This window comes from Zalophus californianus, chromosome 2 (assembly GCF_009762305.2).
Source record: "Zalophus californianus isolate mZalCal1 chromosome 2, mZalCal1.pri.v2, whole genome shotgun sequence".
Classification (NCBI taxonomy): domain Eukaryota; kingdom Metazoa; phylum Chordata; class Mammalia; order Carnivora; family Otariidae; genus Zalophus; species Zalophus californianus.
In genome coordinates, this window is record NC_045596.1 from 62438733 (window position 1) to 62452922 (window position 14190).

At 34.4% G+C, this 14190-nt stretch overlaps 1 protein-coding gene across 5 annotated transcripts in view; it reads left to right on the plus strand.

Moving 5' to 3' along the window:
• The window catches only part of MRPL1 (mitochondrial ribosomal protein L1), a 106521-nt gene that overhangs the window by 27396 nt on the left and 64935 nt on the right, over positions 1 to 14190 (plus strand). For all 5 annotated transcript variants that reach the window (XM_027598925.1, XM_027598929.1, XM_027598926.1 and 2 more), the window contains exons 4-6: positions 2906 to 2989; positions 4601 to 4672; positions 8485 to 8596. In XM_027598925.1, the coding sequence (XP_027454726.1) occupies positions 2906 to 2989; positions 4601 to 4672; positions 8485 to 8596 (268 nt within the window). The remainder of the gene's footprint in view (positions 1 to 2905; positions 2990 to 4600; positions 4673 to 8484; positions 8597 to 14190) is intronic.

Below are 14190 nucleotides of genomic sequence, written 5' to 3' on the forward strand. Positions count from 1 at the left end.
GGATTAGAGGTATGTTCCTTGGAGTCCTGCGTTGAGACTAAGTTTGCATCAGTGGGGTGCCAAACCCCTCACTCTTGCTTCAACCAAAACTTTTCTGCTTTATTTGTTTCTATGCAGTTCCTTGGATGACTTTTGTTTATAAAACTCTAAAAGTAGTAAAAATACTGAATTAGAGTTGAGGTCCATTACAACTCTAAATCTCTTTTAAGAAATCTAATTTTCTTGGAAATGGTATTTTAATTTTTATTCTGAGGATGTCTTTTTTTGGTCAAACTAGAAGGTACAAATTTTTGAATACAATTTAACAACCTCCACAACAACAATAGTTGAACACTTAGGGGAGGAGGTTATATAGTGTAGCGCTTAAGAGCATGGGCCCTGGAGTCACATTACAGTACAGGCCAGAATCCTGGTGTCACCACTTACTTGCTTTTTGACTTTGGGTTTCTGGTTTAACCTTTTCAGATCTATTTTTTCCCCACCTCTTTATAAAGGGAGATAAAATGCTTAGTTTACACAGTTTTTAAGAGGATTAAATGAGACAGTGCATGTAAAGGACTTGCTAAGTGTTTAATAATCACAGTCAACATTTACAGGAAACTTTCTGTGTACCAGCCACAATGCTAAGTGCTTTGCATGCATTTTCTTATTTAATCCTATAATAACCTCAAAAGAGGAAGCTGAGACAGAGAAACTGAAGTAACTTGTTCATGGTCACAGAATAAGAGATGAAGTTAGGATTTGAATCAAGGTCTATCTTATTTCGTAGTTCTTATTTCTTAGAAACAGTTTATACCAGCCATGCTGTAATTTTATTTTATAGCACAATTTTACTGTTAGTTCTTTTATTTTAAAAATGTTGTAGTATCCAAGATACTTTCTCACTTTCTCAGTCAGCCATTAATGTACTGTTGACCCTTGTTGACCCTTGAATAACATAGTTTTGAACTGTGAGGATCCACTTACATGCAGAGTTTTTTTTTTTTATAAAGGCAGTATACTACTATAAATGTATTTTCTCTTTCTTATTTTCTTAATATTTTCTTTTCTCTAGTTTCTTTGTTATAAGAATACAGTATCTAATACAGACAACATACCAAATATGTGTTGGTTGACTGTTTATGTTATCGATAAAGCTTTTGGTCAATAGTAGGCTATTAGTAGTTAAGTTTTGGGGGAGTCAAATGTTACCTGCAGCTTTTCCACTGTGCTGGGGGTAGTGCCCCAACACCCGAGCTCTTTAGTGGTCAACTGTGATTCATAATGAAGAGTTGTAGGACCACAAGCTTCATTTCATAAATGAAAGCCACTTGTAGACTATTAACATTGAAAGGGTACTATTGTCTTCCTAAGACACTTTTTGTTTTTGATAGAGTGCTTATACAACAAGCCAGTATTTCCCCAGGGGATGCTTCTATTGTGATTACTTGCCATTGAAATATTTACTGAAACTAGTTGTGACATGTTAATGGCAAAGGAATGCCAGTCGGTAAAATTGAGTTGCATGTCTGATGTCAAGTGTGCTTAAGAGTTTGTTCTTTTTTTTTTAACCAATGTTGGTACTTTATTATTATTATTTTTTAAAGATTTTATTTATTTATTTGACACAGAGAGAGAGAGATAGTGAGAGAGGGAACACAAGCAGGGGGAGTGGGAGAGGGAGAAGCAGGCATCCCTACCCCCCCCCAGCAGGGAGCCGGATGTGGGGCTCGATCCCAGGACCCTGGGATCCTGACCTGAGCTGAAGGCAGACGCTTTAACGACTGAGCCAGTTAAAGGCGCCCCGAGTTTGTTCTTTCTTGTCTGAAAAGAAATCCTCAGGAGGTTATCTCTACTCAAAATAAAGTTTTGCTAAAAATATAACCTTTCAATCAGTCTTAATTAGGGAACAACCTTTTTTCCCTTTCTTCTAGAGCTTAAAACTGTACTAAAACTATGGGCCTAGATTTTCCATGTGAAGTCTAAGTGATATGAGCCACAGGACTAGACAGGTCCTTGGCTAGAAAACTGAACCAAAAAGTTCTGAGGCCCTGTAGCATCTCCATCCATATTTGGGTGCCTTAATGCATGCCATTATATATTTTGGATTTTCCAACTGACTTCCCGAAAATCTTCGAAATTGGTGGGCAGTCCATGTTGTTTCAAAATAGACCCACTCAGAAGAGCCTTTCAGGCTTGGCACTCTGGCTTAGATTTGGTGTTAATAGTGACCTACAGAGCGGATTAGCTGGAAATTTTTTGTCATCTGTTAGGCATAGCTGTGCTCATGTCCTCCTTGGTGGTGTTAAAAAACTACATGTTCTTTTGAATTTAATTCAAGTTAGTAAACATTATTATTATTTTTTAAAGATTTTATTTATTTATTTGACAGAGAGAGACAAAGTGAGAGAGGGAACACAAGCAGGGGGAGTGGGAGAGGGAGAAGCAGGCTTCCCGCTGAGCGGGGAGCCTGATGCGGGGCTCGATCCCAGGACCCTGGGATCATGACCTGAGCCGAAGGCAGACGCTTAACGACTGAGCCCCCCAGGCACCCCAAGTTAGTAAACATTTATTGATATCCATCATGTAGAAAGCATTATACTAGGTGCTGCGGAAGATATGGATATGCAAACACATCACTAAATACATGAGAGATTGTGATGAATGATGTAGAGGTAGAAGCCAAGTGCTGTGGCAGTATGGAGGTGGAGAGAGAGATGCAGATTTTCATTATGATTTCTTAGAAAAGAAATAGTCTCTTATGCTTTAAATTGTAATCAGTGAATAGTTCTAGATTAATTAGAGGACATATGGTAGAATTAAAACATTGAAAACAAAACATCAGTTTTGTTTTTTTATAGATGTGAGATATATAGAAAAGATGAATGAATTTTTCATTATTATTTTTCCATTGTTGTGTATCTAGAAAAAAGTGGAGCCATTTGCCAGTGTTCTTCGTTTTCCATACCCATTCGTTTCAGAAACCAATAAAGTTGCTGTATTTACAGGGGTGAGTAACCTTTGTCAACTTTTCATATCATTTAATTTTTTGCACGTATCACATTAATCAGTGCTTAGATTAACTGAATGAGTAGACTATTCACATAGTCTTGTTTTCCCCATTTGAGGCAGTTAGATGACTTATTTGAGGTTATGTCATTTGAGAAAGAGCTAAACTAGAATATTAATTTCATCATTATTAATCTACTACATTATGTTTCTCACAAGAAACTGAAGAGAAACAGAGAATTTGTCCTACTACCTCCTGTTTCCTACTCAGAGTACTCTCTTCAAACAAAAACAATGAGATTATTATTTTTTTTTAAAGATTTTTATTTATTTGACAGAGAGAGAGGAAGAGCGCATGTGCGCACATGCAAGCACACAAGCACCCAAGCAGGGGGAGCGGAGGCAGAGGGAGAGGGAGAAGCAGGCTCCCTGCTGAGAGGGAGCCCGATGTGGGGTAGGGCTTGATCCCAGGACCCTGAGATCATGACCTGAGTTGAAGACAGATGCTTAACTGACTTTGCCACCCAGGTGCCCAGTAAAATTGTTTTAAAGCAATGGGCCCACTTAGTGCTGTGAAGACACAGAAACCACACTTAAAAATATGTAGTCTGGAAAACCAGGAAAGTCGAGGCTGTAACAAATAGAATCATATGGCTCTTTGTCAGTCTTTTTGTATTATAAACATTTGAAATGTATTTATGAATTTGTTTTGTAGAGTGTTTTGATTTTTCTGTATCTGCTTCACTTTCAAGGAAGAGATTTTTTTTTTTCTAGAAAAGTGGAGAATATAGCTGTTGGAATGCTACAAAACTTGAGTGACTTAAGGGAGTGATATATTTTCACAGTAAAACCAAATGGCATAAAGGGAACATAGAAAATAACTAATACTGTATGTATATATATATATTTTTAAAGATTTTATTTATTTATTTGACAGAGAGACACAGCGAGAGAGAGAGAGTGAGAGAGCACAAGTAGGGGGAGTGGGAGAGGGAGAAGCAGGTTCCCTGCTGAGCAGGGAGCCTCATATGGGGCTTGATCCCAGGACCCTGGGACCATGACCTGAGCCGAAGGCAGATACTTAATGACTGAGCCACCCAGGCACCCCTACTGTATATTTTTCTTTTGAATTTTTAGACAACTGGCTAAAATTTTTTTTTTAAGTTTTTAATTCTAGTTAGTTAACATACAGTGTTATATTAGTTTCAGGTGTACAATATAGTTTTGATTCTAGCATTCCTTAAGTAATTTTTCCTTTTTGGTTTGGTGTCTCCATTTAAGTTAGCAAAACTAAATGTATCTTAATCTTTTACTTTTGGAAGATGATGTATTGAAGGCATTGAAGAATTAGATTGAGCCACTTCTTAGGTTCCTAATATGTCATTTCAGTGTATTTCCTCATGTGTTATTCAAGAAACACCTTAATCTACTACAAAGTAAACTTGTTCAGTATACAGTATCTCTGATGCATCTGATTGAGAAATGATGCATTTTCAGTTAAAAGTAAAAACCATAATTTTTATTTTGAACTGTGATATTATTTCTTACCAAATACTTGAAATCAGACTGAATTTGTTTAAAGATTGATATTCAAACTATTGTATTTTTATAGAATGCATCAGAGATTAAAATAGCAGAAGAAAATGGAGCTGCATTTGCAGGAGGAATTAATCTAATTCAGAAGGTACAGTGTTGTTTTCATATTCATTAGTAATAGAAATTGTTCTCTTATCTTTGCCATCCATTGATTTATTTCATGTGAAACATAACCACCATGCCTATATCTTTTGACAAATGGTTAGTACAGCTTTATAGAACAGGGAAAAATTTTCCTGCTCTTTTGAGTCTCAAAATCAAGCTAAGAAAAAACTATCCAGACAGTCTGATATTAATTATGCTTGATTTACATCATGATTTTTTTAACCCCTTGCTTCCTATATGTTTGTAAGAGTTTTTTTTTTAAAGATTTTATTTATTTATTTGAGAGAGAGAGAATGAGAGATAGCACAAGAGGGAAGAGGGTCAGAGGGAGAAGCAGACTCCCTGCCGAGCAGGGAGCCCGATGTGGGACTCGATCCCGGGACTCCAGGATCATGACCCGAGCCAAAGGCAGTCGCTTAACCAACTGAGCCACCCAGGCGCCCCTGTTTGTAAGAGTTTTTGTGGGTAGACTGGAAAGGGCAATATGACTCTCTGTGGTTTTGAATGCGAGATTTAAAATGGAATTTAAAAGGTAGCATTCATGAATATCACTGTTCATGTTTTGAAGATCAAATATTTGTTTTGCCTTCTTGGAGTGAAAAGTGTGATTAACTTTATAGATCACAAAGGATAACATCTGACCTCTGTAGTAATACAATACTCCTGATTACTCTTAACTTTTACTCTCCAACCACTTCAGAGTGGCATAGGCTCAGCATGAGGCAACAAGTGGTTATGTAGCCTGTGTTAAGAAAGTAACAAAGAATTTGTGGAGCTTGTTTGCAAGCAGAACAATGTTTTTTTGTTTTATTTTGTTTTTTAAGAGGGAAGAAGAGGCATGTCTGTTGAATTTTGGGCGTTATTTCTGAAAATATGAATTTCAAAAGTCTTCTAAATTTAATTGTTTAAGTTATAGAATACCTTTTTGTTTTTAGAACAGGAGAAAGTGATTTGAAAATTTCTCTTTGCTCCACATCCAGATTTTGATTTGGGGAAAGTTTGAACTGGGCCCTTCTTTGGGATGTACAAGAGTGCTTGTAGTGTGTTTTTTTCCACCCCAGTAGTACTCTAAATGTGGTGGGGATTCTGGATTTTTTTTAAAAGATTTTATTTATTTATTTAAGAGAGAGAATGAGATAGAGAGAGCATGAGAGGGGGAGGGTCAGAGGGAGAAGCAGACTCCCCGCTGAGCAGGGAGCCGGATGCGGGACTCGATCCCAGGACTCCAGGATCATGACCCGAGCCGAAGGCAGCCGCTCAACCAACTGAGCCACTCAGGCACCCTGGGGATTCTGGATTTTTAAGGAGAGTCTCCAGAATGATTTTTGGGAGTAGCACTAATGGAAAATACAAAGAGATTATGCTTTCATGCAGACTCTGGGTTAAAGTCAGAGGGTGGTACCCAGTTGTTTCTGATGTATCATAAGCTTTAATTTAATAAAATTATTAAAATTCTTTTAATTTTTAAAAAATAAGCAATACCACAGATTCTTTGGAATTAGAGAATAGAGCTTAGTTTCTGGAGCCAGAGAACTAACTATTCTTATTAAATCAGTGTACTGCCTTCCATCTGTTTGTTTGTTTTTTTTTTTCTGAAAGCGTAAGAGTGTCTTGTAGAACTGTCAAAACAACAATAGAGTTTAAATGAAGTTAAATGTTAAGCAAGAAATTACTTCTCAAGAAAGAAATGGTAAAGGAGCAGAAAGTCTTCTGTAGAATTAAGTTTGTTAAATAAAACATATTTGAAAAAGTAACCCAAATAAGGAAACCAAGTATATTTTGAAATTATTTGGTAAATAAGATGTTACAGTACAGAATTTCTCTTTAAGGGTGCCAGTGGTGATTGATTACTAGAGGGAAAATGCCAGTTGTATAAGGCATCACTAACATATTCTTGCAAGTTACCCCATGGAATCTTTCAAAGCTTATCCATGTTATTTGATTTTTTAAAATTTTTTAAAGATTTATATTTTTACCTGAGAGAGAGACAGAGAGTACGCACACAAATGGGGAGAGGGGCAGAGGGAGAGGAAGAATCCTTAAGCAGAGTTGCTGGAGCTCAAGACCTGAGCCAAAACCAGAGTCAGCTGCCCAACCGACTGAGCCACCCAAGTGCCCCTCATCCATGTTATTTTTAGAAGCTATTCAGATTATGAAATAATTTCAAGACACTTTTGGTAGATAGTATCATGACTGTAATTTTTTTTTTTTACACATTTCTGTACTTTTTAGTTAGGTTAAATACTATTTTACTTAGCACTTATAGAAGGTAGATGTAAGGTAAATTTAATGAACTAATAGTCATTTCTTAAGTTAGGCCTTTAATAAATTCATTTTGTTTCATAACTTCATTTTTATTTGTCTCTAAAGCATAGTTTTCATTTATATAGTTTTGTATTATTCCAAGAGGTGATCTTAAGGTTAACTTTAACATAACTTTTAAACAATTTTAAATTTAAAGGAGCATGTCATAAAATCCGTCTTAAAAGGTCTTAGAGTAGAAATTTCACACGCAGTTCTTTGACATTTCAAAATTGCCTCTGTTTTCATATTTCTATGAATAAGAGCCATTGCATGTGTTTGAAATCTGGATCTGCTCTTTATAAGTGCACAGACTGACTAATCTGTTCTAAGCCCTCAGTTTCCTGATCTGGGATGTGTGGTCAATATTAGTACTGGCCTCATAGGGTTATTATAAAGACTGGATGAACTAAATCATTTGACATGTTCAGCAGAATGCTTGGTCCATGTGCTAAGTGCTCATCTAATGCAAGTTGTTACTATTAAGGGGACCACAGTAAGCTATTTAGGGAGTAAAGAATTTGGAAAAATAAGAATAATAACAGGAAGGTTAAATTCCAGAATCACTGCTTAATTTTGCCATGGTACAAGATTTTAGGGTTCACTGTATAACACCAAACCATGTCTTTGAATGACATATTGTGGTAATATTATATGCAAAAAGAATCATTGGTAAAATATTTGTTGTCCTAGCAGTATTATTGTAAAAATTTGCTTTTTTGTAATCAACTAAATGTTTTTGTAATCATTTTGTAATCAACTAAATGTTTAAATGGAGTATATTGTAGTAGTCTAATAATTATTTCGGATGCTTGCCTGAATTAATTAAAACGGTCTTTTAAAAATTGGATATTATTCTTTTTGCTATTAAAATGGAATTAGAGTGTGGATAGATAAATTATAAATGAATTTGTCTTTGACCATCCCATTCCTCTTTTATTTTTAGTTATTGGAGGCAAATAGAATTTTAGTTTCAGTTCTTTGTGAAAATAATTATAGATTAGTTCTCTTGATGCTCTAAATTTAGGAAAGCAGTGTGGTTGCTAGTGATTTGGTTGCTAGTTTATTTGAGTGTTATTAATTTAACATGTTATATTGCAAAATTTTCAGCATTGTTTCTTCAGTTTTAATGGACATATGAATTCAACTTTGTAGGATTATATGAGCCATGTATACACATCAGTGCTATCTTCTAGTTGATTACACCTTTGCCTAACATAACCCCACAGAAGAATTAAACCCAGTAAATGGGTTTTTGTTTTGTTTTGTTTTGTTTTAAAGGATGTGGCTATTTTTAAAAGAGAACATCAGAAAATGTTTTGGTTCTAATGGTTTTCATAATTGGTAAATGTGTTTGTAGGATCTTTGAAGGAAAGAATTGTGCTTAATGTCTGTTTTCTAAATTATAAGGGAAATTACTACATTATACTTTATTTTCAGAAGGATAAACCTTTTCATATAATCTAAGGTTATCTTTTTTCCCCTGATTTTCAGATTTTGGATGATGAAATTCAATCAGACTTTTATGTAGCTGTTCCAGAAATAATGCCCGAGCTTAATCAATTAAAGAAAAAGCTGAAAAAAAGATTTCCAAAACTAACTCGAAGTAAGGGAGAATTCTTTTTATTCTTTTTATTATTTATTCTTTTTACTATTTTTATATGCTGTCAACTTTCTAATATGTATGTTTAGTTATAAAACAAAACTGCTAATATATATGAAGAGTAAATAATACGTTCTGGTATTTGAATTTCATGTTGTGTAAGAACATGTGGATTTGATTTTTTTTTTCCCTTTGGCATTAATATTGGTAGTCTAATAGTTTGAAAACCTAGTTACTTTATGTTCTTTAAATTTAGGCCATATTCAGGTTTGAAATTTAATGGCACATATTACCCATTAGGTATGTTATCATACTGTTTTATACTTCTTTATCAATATAATATGTATGGTTATTTATGTCAGCATTCAACTTCTTTTTTTTTTTTAGCATTCAACTTCTATATTTATATATTATATATATAAACATTTATATACACACACATATATATGTATGTGTATATGTATTTATATATAAATGCTTATTGTGTACATGGCTCTGTAGATATTTCCTTTAAGGAACTTTTCCCTTATGGATATTTCCCCCTTAGGAAGTCTAGTAGGAGGTAATGTTGCTACATAAATAGCCATAGTGTTAAGTATTATATGATAAATTCACAGGATGCCAAAGGTGTTTAGTAGAGGAGGATTTCACACATTGTTGGGGAAATCAGAAAAGGCATGCTGAAGGAGATAACATTTAAACTGTAACTTGAGGGGCACCTGGCTGGCTCAGTCAGCAGAGCATGAGACTCTTGACCTGGGGGTTGTGAGTTTGAGTCCTACGATGGGTATAGAGATTACTTAAAAATAAAAAAGAAAATCTTAAAAAAGAAAATAAACTGTAACTTGAAAGGGGCTCCTGGGTGGCTCAGTCGGTAGAGCATGTGACTCTTGATCTCAGGGTTGTGAATTGAAGCCCCACGTTGGGTATGGAGGCTACTTAAACAAACATAAAAACTGTACCTTGAATAACTGGATGACTGGATTGAGGGTATTATTTTATATAGAAGGAATCTATTAATGATATACATTGAAGTAAGTCAGATATTATAGGCCATGTACCTATTATAGGCCAAATTATATCAGTTAATTCTCTTTGGCTTATAGTGAATGGCACCTCTACATTGAAATGAAAGAAAATAAAGGGAATCATATTGGAAGATGGATACCATATTGAGAAAGATCTTGAATAAGATCCTAAGAAGCTTGGACTTTTATTCTGTTTTTAGCAGGAATCTCTTAGAAGTTTTTATTTATTTATTTATTTATTTATTTATTTATTATTATTTTTTTAAGATTTTACTTATTTATTTGAGAGAGAGAGCACAAGCAGGGGGAACAGCAGAGGGAGAGAGAAGCAGACTCCGTGCTGAGCAGGGAGCTTGACACGGGGCTCGATCCCAGGACTCTGGGATCGTGACCTGAGCCAAAGGCAGCTGCTTAACTGACTTAGCCACCCAGGTGCCCTTCTTAGAAGTTTTTAAAATGGGGAGTTCCTTAGAGCTTTAATCTAGAGAGAATTTATAAGATGTATTGGCATTAATCAAAACTAGAAGTTGGGACACCAGTTTAAGTGCAATTGCCAGAGACTAATAAAGGTATTATTTAAACTAAAGTCTTCATAATGAGACTGTAGTGAGGCGATAAATGTCAAAGAGACTAGGTCTTTGTGCTACAGTTAGGAATGGACAGGTTGAGGGAGTGAGAGGCGGGGAGTCATATGATGCTGAGATTTTGAAGCCTAGGGATCTCCTAATAAGTTGATATTAATGGAAACAAGTAATAGATTCGGGAGGAAAAATAAGTTCATTTGCTGACATAGTTTGTTTTGGGTGTGCTGAATTTGGGGTAAATTTTGTAGTATAAACAGAACAAGTATTTCAAATTGTTTTAGTAGATTCATGTTCAAATTTGAATTCAAGTTGAACTAATTCATCAAACATGATAGCCACTAATACTTAACCTGAATTATAGATCATGTTCTGTACTTTAAGCAAATTCAAATGTCCTCTCTGATTCTTTTATTGTAGAATTTTATTTGTTTATTTTTGGTAAACTGCACTGAATAACATCCTTATTAGATATCTGACTGAGGTTTGGTACTTTTTGTTAGGGATATCCATTATGGGAGTATCTGTTGTCATGGAATCAGACTTATATTCTTTCCTAAGTAAAACCTGAAACTGAACATTATTTTAAAATTTAAACCAAAATTACAGTTGAATTTGATGAAAATATTTTTCATAATTTTTTTTGTGTCTAATTAAAATCAAGCTCTCTAAAACCAAACAATACTAAATATAGTCAATTAGAAGTGAAACGGAATACCAAATATATCAGTATCCCGTCATCTCCTTGCTTTACACAGTGAAATGATTTTTCATAGAAATTAACTTTGTCACCTTTGCTACTTTTCCATTCTCTAAATAATCTTTTTGGCCTCAATTTTCTTTATTCTTTAGCCTTGAGTTTTTTTATTACTGTTTTCATCATAAAACTCGAGACTATTGTTTTTTAGCCTGAAAGGTTTTTAAATAATTTATTTCTTTATCTCAAATAAGAAAACTGTCCCTTTAAAATGTTTATTTTTTTAATTGACTTTACTTTATTTGCACTTTCATAATGAGTCATAGGTTCCGTATACCATGGTCAAGTTTCCTAGTTATGTAGTCCCCCTGCTTCCATTTGCTTTAACAAAGCATGAAAAAATAGACCTTTCTCCTTCTCTAACATTGTCTTTTCACCCCCTGCCCACCCCCGCCCCAGGATCTGTTTAACAGTACTGGCAAAACATTTGTGTTCTTTAAACTTGAAGACAAACGATTAACCTGTCAAAAATGTTAAAACAGAATACACCAGATGTGCATTAGAACAAATGAGGCTTGTATTATGCATTTTCAGAGCTTATTCCGATTTTTGTTTAGGAACATTTGATTCCCCTTATATCCAACAAAAGACTTTAGGGTAAAATAGAAACTACGTTTTGAGCAAATGGATGAAATTAAAAAACAAACAAACAAGCCCCTGCAGCTGAGCTCATTAGTTTCCCATTTTGTCTTACATTTTGTTTTACTAATGGGAGTGGGTGTAACTATCTTGGCTGGATTGAGTGTGCACATTTTGCAGCATGTTTAATGCTGCGTTTTTATTCATTTTATTTTAATTGCTTACGTAACTCTAGGCAAGTTCTCTATTTTTCAAATGCACATTTGGCTTCTTTTCCTAGTATTATTTTTTTTTATTTTTTAAAAAAAGGCATTTAAAACTTGCTTTTTAAATTTCTTGGAAGAAATTGGGCTTCATTTTGCTTATCAACTAGCTTTTTTCTTCCAATGTAAGTGCCCTCTGAAATCCTTTCATCTTTAATATAGATATGTTTTATTGATAAATTGGATTTTTAAATTGCTAACCTATCTTTTAGCACTTAGTAAACAAAAAATATGAGTATGAAAAATATCTTGACTAATGGAATTAGTTTTTTATTATACATGTTAACCCATGAATGGGTATTATGGCATATATGGAGAAAGTTGAATTCTTTTAAACCATGCTAAGTTATCGGCAGGTAGGTGGAAAAGGGACATGATTAGGAAATTGGACTCACTAATGTGTATTCCTCTTAATGCATAGAATTGAACATCAGTGCTCCAGTTGGAGTCTTGTCAAAAGGATGTGGTAGCAGTCTTGCCCAAAGAGTATCCATATTTACTGAGTAGGACACCGCTTTCTGTATGGAAGTTGGGGTTGTTAATCATATTTGAGACTAGTGGATGTGAACTTACTGAAATCTAATGTGAAATATTTTTAATTCATAGATTGACATTCTGTACTTAAAGAGTATTGCTTGCATTATTGAAATAATTAGAACTCTTTGGTTATATAAAGAAAAATACTAAGACATAGAGAATTTTTGCACAGTAATGAATTTGAAATTTTCCAAATTTCCCCCCTCATGTATTAGTTTAAAAACGATGTGTTTGTGAAAGACTCCAATGATTATTATGAATAATTATAATTATTAGAGATGAATTATTGATATATTACAGCTGGTTCTATTATTCTTTCCTTCATTTCCTTTACTCTAGCTATAGTGGCCTCCTTGTGCTTTCTCACACACACTAAGTGTTCTCCCTTCTCTGATCTTTGGACTTACTGTCCCATCTGTCTGTAATGCTCATTGCTTATTAGCTTGGTTCACTTCCTCATTCAAGTATCACCTAGACAGAGTGGCCTTCCATAACTCTACTATATAAACTATTATTCCCCACCCTCCCTTATCACTGTATTTTTCATTGTTGTGATTTTTTATATCTTTTAGGACTTAACACTCTTAGCGTCTTACTCTGGCAACCACCATATTGTTCTCGGTATTTATAGCTCTTTTTTGCCTTTTTGTTTGTTTGTTTTGTTTTTTAGATTACATATACAAGTAAAATCATATGGTATTTTCCTTTCTCTGACTTATTTCACTTAGCATAATACCCCCTGGGTCCATCCATGTTGTCACAGATGACAAGGTCTCATACTTGTTTATGGCAGAGTAACATTCCATTGTATATATATATATACCACACCTTTTTTATCCATTCATCTATTCATGGACATTTGGGTTACTTCTGTATCTTGGCTATTGTAAATAATGCTGCAGTAAACATAGGAGTGCATATATAAATTTTTTTGAATTAATGTTTTCATTTTCTTTGGGTAAATACCTGGCAGTGGAATGAATTACTGGATTGTATGGTATTTCTATCTTTAATTTTTTGAGGAAACTCCATACTGTTTTATACAGTGGCTGCACCAATTCACATTCCTACCAACAGTGTACAAGGGTTCCTTTTTCACCATGTCCTCACCAGCGCTTGTTATTTCCTGTGTTTTTGATACTAGCCATTCTGGCCAGGTGTTAAGGTGATGTCTCATTGTGGTTTTGATTTTCATTTCCCTATGATTAGTGATGTTGATCATCTTTTCATGTGTCTTTTGGCCCTCTGCATGTGTTTTTTATAAAAATGCCTATTCAGATCCTCTGCCCATTTTTAATTGGATTGTTTATCTGGTGTTGAGTTGTGTAAGTTCTTTATATATTTTGGCTATTAACCCACTATCTGATATATCATTCGTACATATCTTCTCCCACTCAGTAGGTTGCTTTTTCATTTTGTTGATGATTTTCTTCACTGTGCAAAAGCTTTTTATTATTTTAGTGTAGTCCCATTAGATTATTTTTGCTTTTGTTTCCCTTGCCTGATGAGACATTATCTAGAAAAATGTTGCTAAGGTTGATGACAGAGATTACTGCCTATGTTTTCTTCTGGAGTTTTATGGTTTTAGGTCCCACATTTAGGTCTTTAACCCATTTTGAGTTTATTTTTGTGTATAGTGTAAGAGTGGTCCAGTTTTATTCCTTTGCATGTAGCTGTCCACTTTTCCCAGGACTATTTATTGAAGAGATTGTCTTTTCTGCATTGTATTTCTTGCCCCCTTTTTCGATGATTAATTGACCATGTAAGTGTAGGTTTATTTCCTTTTTTGGGGGGGATCTTTAAAATCTTTTTATTTATTTATTTTTCCATTTTCAGGATATGCTTTTATTTA